A 16,958-nucleotide genomic window follows, 5' to 3' on the forward strand; every position below is an offset into this window, starting at 1 on the left:
TCCATTATAACTGATAGAATCCAATGGCATCCTGCGGTTTGTAGTTTAGTGAGGCACTAGAGCTTCCTGGCTGAGAATTCTAAATGCCCCACCCTAAATTGCAAATCCTAGAATTCTATAGAATACAGCCAATGCAGGCAAAATGGAATTATAACATTATAATTGTATAGTGTGAAAGAGACATTGGACATTATTATTGATAATTATTATCAATAGTGCTTATTAATGTAATAATAATATAATATTTCCCTGTGCGACCACCTCTGCTCATACAGTTGACTCTTGCTGACACCCTTAGTTTCAATGTCTATGTCCAGTGAGCTTCTATCCAACCAGCTACCTACTATGATTTTCAGAACATCAGAGTAACTCATAAAAATGTCCAACCAGGTTAAGACACAGAAAGAAAAGCAACAGCACTTCTCATTAACATTGTAGTTAAGGCATTGCAATCTCACCTTGACTGAACCTGCATTGGCAGAACTTTCTGTCTCACCAGGTCAGAGATCTTTGGCTCTCTGCAAGCTAGAAAAAATACAGTGTTGCACAATCCTTTGCCATGTTCAGAGCTCAAATATTATGCTCCACATCCCTGTCCACCCCTTCTTGACCCTAATAATTCAAGATGAGGTTAAGTAGCACATTAAAAAGCAGGTTCTGTATTTTATTGTCAGGACAGCTTTTTCTAGGAAGATGTTTTAGATATATGTTTAAAATGGAGGCTGCTAAGATGCCACAATCATGTTAGTATAGAAAATGCATGCATACTGGTTTGGGGAGTCATTTTCATACAGCTCTTCACAAGTGCCATGCCTTCCTGCCCTATGCACTTTCCAACGTCTTTTGGTCTATTTCTTTTGTTTAATTTTTTTTTAATTGCGCAGGCACAGCAATTGATTAAGGAAAAAGAAAAAAAAGAAATTAAGTAAAAGAAAAGAAAAGAAATGGGGAGAGGGGACAGCCTGTTGGGGAATAACAAGGGCAAGGGGAAGAAGAGCATAACCATGCCCACTTGTACCATGTGACTACCTGCATATTGGAACTGTAGCAGGAACGGCACATGTGAATCAATAGTGGGAAAGTAGTGCAATTGGGATGCATTGATGGGTTATGCCCATCAATGAAAAGGAACACTCTAGAAACAGATGGAATATCAATCAGCTACAGGACAGATACGATGGCATTGTGTGATAAAGTACTGCTACAGACACTGCTATCCTGCTGTAATTCTGCTTTGGAACCTGTGTGATAAAGTCTTAACAGTTGTAACCCACAAACATCTAGAGGCACACAAGTTGTATATCCCTGCTATACACACAGTTGTAGCCCACAAACATCTAGAGGCACACAAGTTGTATATCCCTGCTATACACCTACTGAACCTTAGAAATCATTTGCTAATTACCAATCCCAGAGTAGACACACTCAATCTGAGGGGTTTACGAAAAGGTTGAATTCACCAGTCAGCAAGTTATTCAGTACAGCCAGCATGGAGGAGTGGTTTGAATGCTGCACTAGGACTCCAAGAAACTAGGGTTGGAATCTGTTCTAGAAGTTATTATGAGCCTATCATGTGAAAAAGATTTCACAGCCTCCAACCCCTATTGGATTAGCACATGAGACAATCAAACACAGATATACTCTTTCAAATCCTGACATATAGTTCTTGCAGAAAATTAGGTTTGTGCATTTTCTTTTGGGTTTCTATCAATTATAAAATCTATACATATATAACTACTGTAATTATTACTAAAATCTTTCACAAATGAGCAATGACAAATCTATCTACTTCTCTTGTTGTTGTTGTTGTTGTTGTTGTGTGCTTTCAAGTTGTTAGACTTATGGCAATGCTAAGGCAAACCTATCATGGGGTTTTCTTGGCAAGTTTGTTCAGAGTGGGTTTGTCATTACCATCCTTTCAGGCTAAGGGAGTGTGACTTGCCCAAGGTCACCCAATGGGTTTACATGGCCAAACTAGGATTCAAACCCTGGTCTCCATAGTCTTAGTCCAACACTCAAACTGCTATACCACACTGTATCAGATGCAAGTCAATTCTTGTGCTGATGTGTGTTAGACAAGAGCTTGTACAGTGTGCCCCTTTGTTACGTGGGGGGGGGGTCTGTTCCAGATCCCCCTGCGTAAAAAAAAAAGCATGTATGCTTGAGCCCCATTGAAAGTAATGGGGCTTGTGCATGTGGCGGTGGTGCAGTGGCATGGCGGCGCGCATGCGCCACCGGTGCACATCCCATTAATCTAAATGGGATGCACTGCCCCTTGTGCCCCGTGTGCTCCCGCACGGCTTTCATCATATGCTCAAAGCTGCGTATAGTGTGTCCATGTATGATGCAGGCACACTGTATGTCCATAAAATAACCCATAAAACAAAGCCAGTTTACAGGTTGTAGAAAAGAGTATCTAAATTACCTTTTATGCAGATTGGCTGTTTTCCTGACCATTCTCCAGTCTCTTGGCAGGTCCTTTGCTCACTGCCACTGAGAATATAGGAATTATTGCAAAAGAATGTAATAACTGTTCCAATTCTTGCATAGCGGCCATTCATAAGTGAAGAATCTTCCATCATTTTCCTGAACCCATTGACTGGAGCACCAGGATCTGAACAGTTCCTGTCTTCAATGACTAATGGGAGAGGAGGAAAGTTATTTTTTCAAATATATCAACTAATGAGATACTAACTTGTGTAGCTGATCATTCAACCATTTGTACATTCCCGGAACAGAACCAAATATATCAGTGGTACGCAAACTTTTTACCCAGGAACCCCCTTTACATCTATGTGTGGATGTTGCACACATGCCACAACTTGATGTAGCATATGGATAAAAATATTCCATTTAGTTAGTGTGCATATTTTCATTCACACATCCATGTATATTCATAGTTTAACGTTTTATAGGGAAATAACATTGTTCAAATTAGAAGAGTTTTATTTAAGTGAATTTGATATTTAACTACTGGTAAACACATGTGCAAATTTTACACATATAAAAGTTTGGGAACAGGAGGAACAATCAGGGCCTCCAAGTCTTGGGCCCTCCTGGGAGACCTGCACCACTGTTTGAGAACAGCTAATCAAATCAGATCAATTTTTACCAAGTATTAAAGTGGACCCTTGCTTTATGCGGGGGATCCATTCCAGACCCCTCTGTGTAAAACAAATTCCGTGCATGCTCAAGCCCCATTTAGATGAATGGGGTGTGCATGCAAGCCATGGGTATGTGCGCCATACATCTAAATAGGGTTTCCAATCTGCATGACCTCAAATCCACATATGGGAAGCCCGCATATGGGGTGGGCCAACTGTAAATATCCCTACTTTAATCAAGTAAAGCTATACAAATAAGTAATTAAAGTGAAATAATTCCTTTGACTAGTAAAAAGAAGATACTTTGAGTCCTAGTCCGAATAGGCTGCATATAAATAAAGCATTATTATTATTATTATTATTATTATTATTATTATTATTATTATTTAGTGCTTTATTAGACCATTACATTCTAGAGTTACATCCAACAAATGGATTTCTGAATTTGAATAGTTGGTGTTAAGGGACATCTAGTTGTCTGAATTTAATGAAGACATTTTTTTCCCTAGAGCATCTCAACAAAACACATTTTCATTTACTGATACCCATTGTCAATTATCACTCTAACGAAAATGCTGAAGGCAATGCAGAAAAGAAAGTGGGATGGCATCCAAATATAAAGTGAAATACAGTGGACCCTCTGTATCAGTGGTGAACAGATTTGTCCACCCATGGATCACCACACCCCATATTATTCAGTGGTGGCACTTGCACACAGACATGCTGACACATCTGCGTGCACATTGCCACTACTGAATAATTTGGGGTGCAACCATCCACATCTGTGAGGGGTGGCTGGGTGGCTGGGCAGGAACTGAACTTCACGGGTGGGAAGGGTCTACTCTAATTACAATAGGTTGCATCCAAATGTATTCTTCTTGTCATGAAAAAAGGTATTCTGCACATGCATACAGTGAGGCCATTCTGAGTTTCAGCCTGAACTTTAAAGACACTACGCAAGGCACAGAAGTCTATTCCCCATATATATTCAGCACCATAGACAGCTCCTTTGAAATCTGAATTAATTCCAGAATGAATTCACTGACCTACTGACATGGAAGCCGTCTTCCACCACTAAATGCAAGGGCATTCTGATTCCATGACATTAGAGATGGAGAAAGCCCTACAAGCACCAGCTAACAGAAGGGGAGAAAATGATTTCTTTTCTCCTTCCTTCTTCCTCTGTTAGCTCCCATGTTATTCCAATGATTCCTCCAACTTTCTGGAGCAGCTTTATGGGTTGTTGGAGGGGACAAAGATGAAATCAATAACTTCCTCTCGATTGATTAATGGGTGCTTCCCATGATTCTAGCTCTGAAGGTTTACATATTTTTTGTAGAAGAAAAAGCAATGCTGAGTGGCAACGAGAGAGAGAAAAAAACACCAACTGTTACCAATAATGAATTTGCATTAGGGGGTCAGCAACTGCAACATATGGGTAAGCCAATCACCTCCCCTACCCCACTGTCCCAAAACTCTGGAAAAATCAGCCAAAATTATTTGAAAACGGTCACTAGAAGTGACCAGAAATCTATTTCTTGTTGGAATTTGGGGAGGGGGGGGGGTAATTTGCTAAACCTGGATGCTTTGATGAGTACTGACTGGTCTCTGTGGTATGTTTTGCTAAAACTGCCATAGGCCAGGATTTGTGTGAGCCCAAAGGATTGAAGAAAGACCCAATAGTAAGGGCTTGGTGGACTTTTCTCACTTCTGTTTTACATATTGCAAAGCCTTTTAGGTAGTATTTTTAATTCAAAGATGGGAAAGGAAGTGGTATTGGAGATATTTAATGGTCACAGTCTTGTAATATGAAAAACCTCCCACTGGTACAACTAAATGTGTGGTGGCTTCTCTCCACGTGTTAATGATTTCTCTTTCTCATACATGTATAGTTGAAAACAAATGGGCTCTTTCAGATCCTGGAATGACCATGTAGATGTCAGGAGCATATACAACTCTTTTGTACTCAAAACTTAGAAATAATATGATGAAATTAAGAGCATCACTTGTAACATCCTCCTTTTTGGTATAACAGGAGTAGGGACCAATGTTACTTTGAAAAATAAAATACTGATTGCTAATAACTTTAGTTTTGGGGTGGTTACTGAGTGGTGATAGAAATAACATTTACTCATTACTTCCAAACATTTTTAGAGAATGATCACTTGGGGGAATTTTTTTGACAATTCTGCCACTTTTTTAAAGTAATCAGACCAATAAAAAATAACATGTTAGGAATACATTAGCAGCAAGTAACATTATTTTGTCATTCATGAGTAAGAGCAGCAAATTGTTATTCTTATTATCTCACTTTCACAGTCTACTAGTAATAGACAGGAGTTTTGGACCATCAGCAATTTGGAATCTATTCAAAAATATAAGAATTATAGAGGTATCCTTGGATAATGTGCCATGTTCCAAATAGTGTCACTTTTAAAAACACCGTTACCAAAATCCTCTCAATGGCTACTTCATTCTAATGTTTCATTGGTCCATTTAGAATTGCTCCCAATTGGAATTGCTACCATTACTGAAAACACAAACCAGTCATAATTTGCATTTCTCCATCAGAAAACTTAGGGGAAAAAATACAGGAAGACTACTGGAAATGGCTTGCAAAATGTGTGTGACTCACATCTCAATATTCAAACTGGCACATCTTCAGACATTTCCCAACCAGTTGATTACAGTTAGTTAGTTAGTTAATATATATATAAATAATTCTGATAAACGGATACACAAGAAGTTAAATCTTCCAGCACTAACAGTTCTGACTTCAAGTTGCAACATAAACAATTGACAGCTTAAAATTTGTAAATCAATGTGAACTACAGACTGGCTTATTTGTTAGCTCTATAATGAGGTCCTCAGGTACAGAAGTCTCTGAACACCAGGACTGGACTCTGGTTCTGAAAGCCAGTGGAGATTCCCCAGACAGAGAGTTCTCCAGTCCACCTCAAGGTATACTCTATACTTTTAGCAGGGAGAAATTCCCACAGAGCTGAAAACATCTTATCCTCATTTTTCCTTGCCATAAAGAATTACAGTAGTAGTAGAATGAGCTGCTTCCATTTGGCAAAAGCAGCTAGTGTTTACCATTGCTCAGAAAAAAGGCAAATAAAATCAGCTGCCCAAAGATATCAAAAGGAAGGCAGAAGGTGAAGTGATTTCCCTGTGTCTCTGGTAAGTAAGCTAGAGATGTTTCAAGGGGAAGATGGAAACAGATGTTAAGTGACAGGCAAAGGCAAGGACTGAACAACATTCTCCAGCAATAGATATCCCACCAGTAGTGGCCATCAGAACTGAAGGTCAGTACAGGCACAGAGAGGCTTCAGTAGAGATGATTCTTCAACAATTCTAAGACATCTTACAACACAGAAACAATAAAACTAGGGTCAAACTACTCAACATAAAATGTCATCTTTGTCCATCACTAAAGTATTTAAGAAAAAATGTAATAATAATGAAACAAGAAGAAATGTAAAGCATTCTTACCACATCCAGGATGGTGTGTTGACCAGCTCCCATTCAGCTGACAGTAGGCAACACGGCTGCCTTTTAAGGTATAACCTGCGTTGCATTTGAAGTAAACTTGGGCTCCATATTTAAAGTCATCTCCTTCCACAAAGCCATGAGCAGGAGCACCTGGAGTCCTACACATCACCACTGACAGTTCAGATATTTCAAAAAAATCTACTTTATTACAAAAACAGGACTTTTTTAGGTTGATTCTTTACTTAGAATGTAATTCAAATATTAAGAAAGAGGAGTTATAGGAAACAAAAATCTTCATTAATTCTTTATTCAAAATCATTATTTTAAATCATTATTTCCTCTAATCATTTCTTTTTATCAGCACAATTCTTTTTTTTCTTCCTTTTAGTTTTTTAAAAAACCTTTCATTTGTGCCATTTATTTTAAATATGAGCTCTTAGTTGATTGGGTTAGTCACCTGTTTGAAAGCAGGAGTACAGAAATACTAAGCACTTTATTTTGCTATAATCAACATCCTGTATCCTATGCAAATTCTTATTGAAAAACAGTATACTGGGGTTAGAAATTACCCCATTACTCACACACTGCAAATTCTTTTTTTTAATCTGATAATTTGAGACTTAATATATTTCTAATTTTCCACATCTGATAATTAATCACATACCCCTCACTGGCACACACAAAAATCATAAATACCTATATGAAGAATCGGTATTTGGTTCATTTTAAGAAAAAATACAGATATATTGGTTAAAAGGAAGTGTTAGATCCCAGTCCCAAGAGGATACTTTATTCCACTACAATCTATAAAAGTTTTTTTTCTTTCTGTCTCTTGTAAGGTCTCTCTAAGCACTTGCTGGCTGCCTTAATATGCTCTTTGGACTTCATTTTCCTTATTTTTGGAAACACTGTTTAATTTCACCATAGTCCAATATTCTTCCTTAAAATAGCTTGTGTTAAATGGGTAACTAGAATTCTCTTTTAAGTGTCTAGGTGATGAACTGAATTATTCACCAACTCAAAGCGGAAATATTTAATAGTCCCAAATTGTTTCCTGTTCCAGCTCATTTTCAGCCTTGGCACTAGAATCTACAAGTTTCATTACTATGCAAAACTTTGGTCACAGTGCTGAAGTTATTGTGCCATTTCTTTGGGTTCTCTCACTGCTGAAATGAATGGAACTATTAATTAAATTCAATTGACAAGGTAGCTATGGCCCCATCTATGAGAACACTATCATCCTACTAGACTGGGGCAAATACCAACCCCACAAGAACTACAGTGGATCCCTGTGAAAGTGGGAAAACTGCAAATTAAAAAAAACACATCTACTTTTTACCTGAGATAATAACTCTGCGGGGATCTCTAGGTTCTTCGGCGCAATTCTATGGTCAAGATCTGCCAGACATTGGCCATGGAATTGAACTGAAGGACCTAAAGTTGCCTAGTTGTCTCTAGGAATCTCTAAGTCTTCCAGTATGACTTTAATGTCTATGACTTTACAGAAGTTGACAAGAGAGTAATACTGGAGGACTGAAAGATTCCTAGAGAGAACATATTAATCAAATCCATGAATAATCAAATCTTCAAAAGTCAAAGCCATAAATATGGAGGGTCAGCAGTATAAGTATTTTGTAGTCAGTTTCACCTGAGTCAGGTCTGCAGCCTCACTCAATGTACTAACATTCTCCTGGTTTTAAAAATCCACAAGCATGTATCAAATTACTAATATTTTGCACTATTTATGTATTTTACTGTGACAGCCAAAGACTGTGTTCACATAAGATTTTAATGTGACCCCTTTTGCTGAATGATTGTGGCAGTAACATCAACAAAAAGTACATCCAGAAAGAGAAGCAGACATCATAACTATCAAGACAGATCTTGCACAGATTGTAACAATGCTTGTGCACTACAATACCCAACATGTTTTCTGTTTTTTTTTTAACAAAGATATCATTTCAGTGTAGAAATAAGTCCCACACTGTTCCACAGAATATTTACTCCAATTAAATTAAACTGAATTAAACCTGAAAGGAACTTCATGCTGCTTGCAGTTAATTTATTCCATTAATTTTGGTGGGATTTAAGCATGGCTACATTCATCTGGCAATGCCCCAAAAGGTATCCAAAGGCAACAAAAACTGAATTGGTGCTTGGAGTCTGTGATGGGCAGGAAGTGAGCCAATAAACTGAAAGTCAACCCTGCCAAGATGGAAGCTCCATTAATAGATGGATCACCTGACATGTTAAGTGATGTTCAGTGTGCTGTAAATGACAGTCCTCTGGAATGATGGTTCACAGACTACAGAGCCTCATACATCTATAGCAGGGGTAGGCAACCTTTTTGAGCTGGGGGCCGGGTTGCTGTCCCTCAAGACAACTGGAGGGCCGAAGCCAAAAAATAAATAATTAAATAATTTTTTTAAAAAACTAATTAAATAAATAAACCAGGACAAATGTGGGACAAAATTTTGAAATGGAGGACATGGTTTTTTTAAAAATGGAGGACATGCAAAAAAATTTGCTGATTTTTAAAAAATGTTAATATAAATGCATGTTTCGGAGGCTTCTATAGACAATTGCCCCCCTTGTCTGCCGCTTGCCCCCCCACCCGCCTCCTCCTGATAGGTCAAAGGCCCCACGCCCTCACACAAGAGGCCAAAGGCTCCGGCGGCAATCAGCGGCAGGACCGGGCGGGGGCCGGTCCCAAGGCCTTGCCGGGCCGCATCCGGCCCGTGGGCCGCAGGTTGCCTACCCCTGATCTATAGGGTCTCCTGTGGCCCATTGGTTTCGGTGGCATGATTCAACTTTTATCAGCTATGGCTGATCAATCTCTACCTGGACAGAGATAATGTACCTATAGTTATCCATACAGCTTTCTCTGTGATGACCCCTGAAATGCATTCCCTTGAGAGATCATTCTGGCCTCCCTATCATATCCATTTAGATCAAGAGAAGATCTTCTCTTTGGCAGGGTGCATTTCATCTTTCATGTGCTGCTTTTATTTTTCATGTTATTTATGGCTCTTTAATATCTTAATATCTTATCACTGAAATTAGCTGGAGAATTCCCTAGTTCAAGGGTGGGCAGCTGCAGAAGGGGCAGGGGACTATTTTCACTTCTGTGTCTGCCTTGCAGGCTGTCCCATCCCATTTTGGGTAGAATCAAAGAGTTGGAAGAGACCACAAGGGCCATCCAGTCCAACCCCCTGCCATGTAGGAAAACACAATAAAAGCACTGCCAACAGATGGCCATCCAGACTCTGTTTAAAAACCTCCACCACTCTCCAAGGGAGTGTGTTCCACTGTCAAACAGCTCTTATTGACAGGAAGTTTCTCCTAATGTTTAGGTGGAATCTCTTTTCCTGTTGCTTGCATCCATTGTTCCGGGTCCTATTCTCTTGAGCAGCAGAAAACAAGCTTGCTCCATCCTCAATACAACACCCCTTCAAATACTTATACAAGACTATCATATCACCTCTTTACTGTCTCTGCTCCAGGCTAAACATACTCAGCTCCCTAAGTCTCTTCTCCTAGGGTAGGCTAGAGGTAACACTGTGTCACCTCTGACTGGTATTTTGACTGTTATTGTTTTGTTTTGTTTTTTAGGACTGGGTGGGACAGGTACCCACCATATTTGCAGACAATTTGGAGTTTGGGCTGGTTTTAATGCAAACATTTGCCACTAAATTGGTGGGATTCATTTCCCATTTTCAAAGTGTTGGGGGCTACATGTTGCCCTTGAGCCACAATTTTCCCACATCTGTGTTAGATTTTATTTTATTTTATTATGTTGGGTTTTATGAGTATAAACTGCCCTGATGCATCAGATGAAGTAGATTCTAGTCCACCAAAGCTTATCCCCACAAGTCATTTTTAAGTCTTTAAGATGCCACAAAGCTCTTCGTGGTTTCCCTGCATTTAGATTGAAGAAGGCAATGGCAAACCCCCTCTAAAGAAATCTTTCCCCTTTGACAGGGTCACCACAAGTCAGAGTTGACTTGAAGGCACATAAAAACAATAAGGGGGCCCAGAATTATACTGCCCCATGTGATAAATACATATTTGTCATTTCCATGTTACCTCCAAGTGGAGCAATATAGTCAGATGGCAGTAGGGAAGGAGAGGCAGCCTTGCTATTCTACCTGATTAAAAAAGCAAAGGCTCACAGTACCTTTTCACTCACTGAAATGGAGGGCTATGAAAGCTGCCCTATAACCTATTTTATACCTCTTCCTTCTGGAGCATGTCACACAATTTCTGTATTGCTTGATTCTTTTTTTACCTCATTCTTGCTTTTTGCAAGAAGAGCTCTGAAGATGGTTTTGAAATGAATGTTAGTACCTTGTGTGCATTGTTGAAACGTTGCCTTTCATTTTGGAAATGGTTGCCAGTCAGGTAGATGAACCTAGCTGATTCTTTCTCCCCTCAGTTTCCACAGTACATTCAATACAGTTTTAGCCTAGGAGAGGTTCTCTTGAAAGATGTATTTTTAAAATGCCTTTTAACATTCTCCCCTGCCTATTTCACCTTCACAGTATTCTTTGATGCTCTGTCCTGAGAGAAGGTTTATAGAGAGAGAGAGAGAGAGTAAGGAGGGAGGGGTGGAACATTTTGTATAGATCTGTATGTGCAACTAAAATACAGGGACAAAAGAAGTCACACTTAAATCACATTAAAATAAAACACTGAGTTGACAACAATGGAAATGTGACCTGCATGGATGACTCAGGGCCAGAGAAAGTATCTGAAAGAGTTTCGAGAACAACATACAGTGTATTATCTTCCCCTCTCATTAATGGCTTCATGTGTAAATTCAACCCATTATTGTTCTGTGACCATTACAACTTACAAATGAGTTGAAATCTGTCATCACTTTGCAAAAAAAGGGAAGAAAAGAAGAAAGACTGCAATCTACCCAATGCTACGCACATTTAAACCTTAGTGGTACCAACTAAAGTTGCACCCTAAGCAAGTATAATGGAGAGTTAATATATATATATATAAGGTTAAACATGTTGCTTACAGCTTCATTTTTTCTTTTCTTTTATCCTTGGCACCAATGTGGGTTTCTTTTTACTGTTTCATACCCCTAAGGGGAGGGGTTAATTTTTTAAAAAAATAAAAACTATGAAGGAATTTAAAAATCTCTGGGTCAGAACCAGATGAAGGAGTAGATGGCATGTATTTACACTAGAGTAAGAATTGGCAACTTGGGTAGGTCTGTGAAACTATGGGCCTGAACAGACAGGCCAAAATAAAGCCACTTTGGATCACTTTGGAGGTATGCTGTTTAAATCATGCATGTGTCCTAAGAGGCTGGAAGCTGTGCCAAAGCCACGCTCCAGTCCTAAGGACTGGAGTACAGCTTTGGTGAAGCTTCTGGCCTCTTAAGATGCACGTGTCATTTAAAGAGCATACCTCCAAAGTGACCTGAAACAGCTTTATTTTGGCCTGTCTGTTCGGGCCCTATATTTGCCCCCCTGACAGTTACAGGCTGTCCAAAACCCTCTCAAAACCACAATTTACCAAATGTTTACTTCTGATTTTGGGTTCCTCCTTAAGTGTGCACATGCATATGCACACAGACACACAAAGCAAGAGTCTGTATGCTGTCTTCCAGGAGTAGCAATCCACCTTTTTGAACTTTATTTTTCCTTGGCGAATGTTTGGAATTGTCCAGAAGCAACAAAAATGCAGTGCTGTATGCAGCCTGTTACCCATGGGTTGCCCATCTCTGCACTAAAAGGTAAAGGGTATAAAGTTATATCTTGCATGCTAACTCTAGAGTTGATTCACCGACTTCCAAGGGGAAAGATCAAGAATATTTTAATCTCTTCCATTAGAATCAATGGGGCATAATGTTTACATTTATATACATAAATAAAATGTGTTTACAATGTGCATACAATATGTGTGCCAACAAAACACTGTTATCTGCAAACAGTGTCTATGAAGAGTCATTTTTGTAGAAATATCTGGTGACAGCTGCCACAAAGCAAGTGGAGTGTGGTGCTATATGTGCCTCTGATGCCTTATGTGAATAGTGATGCTGGTGTTTACTGTGGGCATTGTCAATAAACAATAGAAAATGCCCTAGATTGTATATTCCTTCAGAGACAGTTTCTCTATCCTCAGTAACACTTTGGATATAGTCAGACTGTGGTATTAAATTAGTTTGATATCACTTTAACTGCCATTAACTGCCTTTAACGGCCAAATATTGGGATTTGCCATTTGTTGAGGCACCAGAGCTCTCTGACAGACCAGGCTAAACAGCTCACCAAATTACAAATCCCTGGACTCTGTAGGATAGAGTCATGGCAGTTAAAATGGTGTCAAACTGCTTTAATTGTGCAGTTTGGCTACATCCTCTCTAATCTTTAGACATTTCACGACTACCTACAGCAGCAGAGACTGAAAAAACTGCAGAGATGGAAAATATAATCTAGCTGGAAGGGTAATCTAATTCAACCTCCTGCCGATGCAGGAATCACCAGCTAACCCATCCCCCACAACCTCTGTTTTAAACCTTTCAATGAAGAGTCCTTCATCATCTGAAGTAGTTTTTCCACTATCAAACAAATCTTACTTTTCTTTGAATACATTTAATTAATTAACTTTTTTTTTCATTCTGCTTTATACCTGAGGGCAATATTCAATTATATGTAACTGCCATTTCTTTTCTGACACAACTACGGGGCCTTCTTCACTCATTTTAACTCACCAAACCTTGAATGATGTTTTTTCATGGTCCAAACTGACACACCATCAAGCCTCTTTAGTTAAATAGGGACTTTGTTTTTAATATGATAAATTAGAAAGAGCATGTGGGTAGATGGGAGGAGTGATGTATAGGTTTCAAAGATGTAGAACAAATCTGTGAGTAATGTAACAAGGTTTCATATTGTCCTTCCCTTTTCTGCAAATACGCCTTGGTATTTGTCTTCTACAGACTATATTTAAATACCCTGTGTTCTGTGGGTATATTTAGAGTTCAGAGACTATCTAGAAGAAATGAAGACAAGAGCATTTGGGTTTTTTAATTAAACATTTCCACTATTAATCAGAGACAGCAGATCTTCATTCTTTTTCCCCAGTTACTTCTGGACTACATTCCTCAGCTTCAAATAATTTGCCATTTAGAAATGAATTTCTGTACTCGGTCTCCTACAGAAAAATTGGATTACTTATTTAAGCCCCTTTTTTGTCCTCCCTTGGATATTCTTCTATCAATCCTTTCCAAATTCTGACTGTTCTTTGCACTTGTTCTATTGCTTCCCTGTATAAATAAATCTGACTTTCTTTTTTCTCCTTTTCTCCTCCATTATTCACTGCTAAATAATATATAGGCTAATTTCAACCACCCATATCTCTTTTATCCCATAGACAGATAATAAATCTTTGTCTTCAGTATCATCAATGACTAGCATTTACCAGTGAATTATGGCATAAACATAGCATGCTTGATAAATTTGAATAGCTTTATGAGTGATCCTGGTCTACCTCACTCAGAGTAATATATGAATTAGAACATTGTATCCACTTGGTTCTCTGAACATGATACATGTTTTCATCCCCCCCCCCCCAAAAAAAAAAATCCACCTCACAATACATTTTAAAATTTAGGAGGGGAGGGGAGAAAGGGCTTTTAAAGGTACATGTTGGAGTGTGAATTTTCATCTAGATTTTTGTTTTTAAAACTTTACAAGCTAATGAGGGAACTGATTTAGGCAAAAGTGGTGTGGATCAGATATACAGTGGTTGCTTCTTCCCTAACAAAGAATTACTTTCTTGATTTCTGGTTGGTAATAAGTTTCTCAACAAGTTGAGCTGCACATTGTGCTTTCATTATTCCACCCAAACATTGGGAAGAACTTCCTGATGGTAAGAGCTGTTCAATAATCAAAACTATTTATAGAAACTTCAAAAATGGCCTGTTGGTGGTGTCACAAAGAGGACATGCTGTACACAATATGCAATATATAATTGCAAACATAGGATAATTCATTCCACAATCACTAAATGTCTACAATGGAGGGACTTCCGGTTGGTGATGGCGCCGCTTTAGAGCAAACTTTCAGTGCTTGGCTGAGAGTTGCTTGCACAGCGTGGCTTTGAGCTGTCAAGAGGCATCGGAGACAGCTAATTATTGCATCCCTGTAAAGGGGAAACGCGGACGGGTCCTACAGGGGTCCGATGCCCACCCTTAAGGCAAGATAAATAATAATAATAAAATTTTTATTTATTTATATACCGCCCTTCCATAAGATCAGGGCAGTTTACAACATTTAAAATACACAATATTCATTAAAACCCCAGAACTACATAATCATACAATAAAACAAGCAAAAATAGAAACAAAAACAAAAAGCCCCCGGGTTAGCCAATTAGCCAAACAACCAATTTGCCAAAAAGAGTGGAGGGGACCGAGGGACAAACCGCGACCACGCTGATGCTGCCAGAAGAGCTCACAGGCGCAGCCAACTATAAATAAACAGCAATCCACGGTAATCTTGAAAACCTTTGAGCTAAAACATTTACTTTTGACGTGATTAATTATCAGGGAAGGGATCCTCAACAGAGACATTATTATTTCTTGGTGACTCATCTTGGTTTAAAAGTAGCAGGTTACCATAAGTGCACCTTGTGATTTGGATTTACATACTGGAACTCTAATAAAGGAAAACTGAACTAATTGGAGATATCAGACAGAGAGGTGGGAAAGGAAAAAAAAAAAGAGGACTAACAATTGACTATATTAAAGTGTCCGGATTTTGGAAATTTGTAAAGAAAATAAGGAAGAGAAACGCTTTGGGACTTAAAGTGAATAAATGGAATAAGGGAGGACATTGAAGAAAAGACTGAGACCAATTGGATAAAGAGACTAATTCGGATTTAGAGTGGAGGGCAACTTGACTGGTGGAGGAAAAATCGGACGGGGAACCCATAAAGGAGTGGACAAAGGAGCAGAAAATAGAGAGAGTGAGGCCCATTGCAAAGACTACACCGGGAAGGGGAGAGGACATCTGCAGACGCGGAGAAGAGGAAACGGAGAGTGAAGCCAAGGGTCCGGGGAGAGGAGATACCGAAGCCAACGCCGAGACTGGATCGGAGGAGTGTGGAGGACAGCCGGAGAAGTAAAATAAATAAATACAACGGAGATTGGAGGGGGGAAAGTGGAGAAAAGGAAAAACAGAATCAAACTATAAAATCAGAGTGGTGAAGTGGGGAGAACAATTGGGGAAGGGAAGAGAAAACTGGCTAGACCCAGTGCGGAGGACGCAAAGTAGGTAGTTAAGATCTGAATGAGAAAGTTTGGAGGACAAGCGGAGATGCAGAAAGGGGCTTGATAGAAAATAGAGTACAAAGAAGGGGTTAAAACCGGGAGGAGAGAGTAGACTGGGCAGGCAAAAGAGAGGTTTGGAGGGCGTCTGGAATAGAGAAATAGAGAGGAAAGAGTGCGAAGTGAGCGGTGGTTGACTCTCTGGGAAGGAAAGGAGAGTGGAGATAGAGGGGGGAAAGATATTGTAAGAAAGGGCTAAAGAAAGACTTATCTAAAGTATTTGTAGAAAGAGTGGGAGGGGACGGAAGGAAGTGGGTGCTGTTGTTATTTTCACTCACCGGCTGAAGTTGTGTTTTAGATCCCATTTCCTTTCTTGCAAAGACCAGAAAAAGGGGAGGTATAAAAGATATAAAAGAACTGAATCTCCCTGCAGGAGTATATTAGAGATACCCTAAAGTAAAGAGCACCTTAAGGCTCTCTAAACATAAAGTCAAAGAAAGGTTTGGCCACTGATTAAAGAAGGTAGAGTGAAGGCAGGAAGAAAGACAAACGCTTAACACAGCGACCCCTGGTGGTTTCGGAAAGCTATTAAAGAAATTCGTTTTAATACCACCTTATGCCCAGTCTGTATAGAGACATTGTAAACAGTTAAAAAACAATAATAAATTAAAATAAAAAAATAAAAAATAAAAAATAAAACAAATAGAGAGTACCTTAGAAGTGCCTAGCCAGTCAAACCCCTTAGGGAATACAGGGAGAATTTAAAATAATAATAATAATAATAATAATAATAATAATAATAATAATAATAATAAAGAAGATGTCATCAGGAACAAGACAACAGCAGAAGATACAACAACAACAACAACTTCAGATACAAAGAAGACCATCTTTAGAACAACCCAAACTCCAAGACATGAACTCACTACTGCTTGAGGAAATAAGACAGATGAGGCAAGATATGAAAAGGGACAAGGAGGATTTGAGAATGGACATGAAAAGAGATAAGGAAGATTTAAAACAGGATATGGAGAGAATGAAAACAGAAATCAATCAAGGGATAAAAACAG

At 38.9% G+C, this 16,958-nt stretch overlaps 1 protein-coding gene across 1 annotated transcript in view; it reads right to left on the reverse strand.

The window, feature by feature from the left end:
• LOC149314587 (inactive serine protease PAMR1-like) overlaps positions 1-16,958 on the reverse strand; it is a 95,534-nt gene that overhangs the window by 12,094 nt on the left and 66,482 nt on the right. The window contains exons 7-9 of the mRNA XM_089521434.1: positions 6,600-6,770; positions 2,426-2,638; positions 459-525 (exon numbers count right to left, since the gene is read on the reverse strand). Of these exons, the coding sequence (XP_089377560.1) occupies positions 459-525; positions 2,426-2,638; positions 6,600-6,770 (451 nt within the window). The remainder of the gene's footprint in view (positions 1-458; positions 526-2,425; positions 2,639-6,599; positions 6,771-16,958) is intronic.

The sequence above is a fragment of the Sceloporus occidentalis genome, unplaced genomic scaffold, assembly GCF_023333645.1.
Source record: "Sceloporus occidentalis isolate IW3139 unplaced genomic scaffold, rSceOcc1.0.p SCAF_4, whole genome shotgun sequence".
Classification (NCBI taxonomy): Eukaryota; Metazoa; Chordata; class Lepidosauria; order Squamata; family Phrynosomatidae; genus Sceloporus; species Sceloporus occidentalis.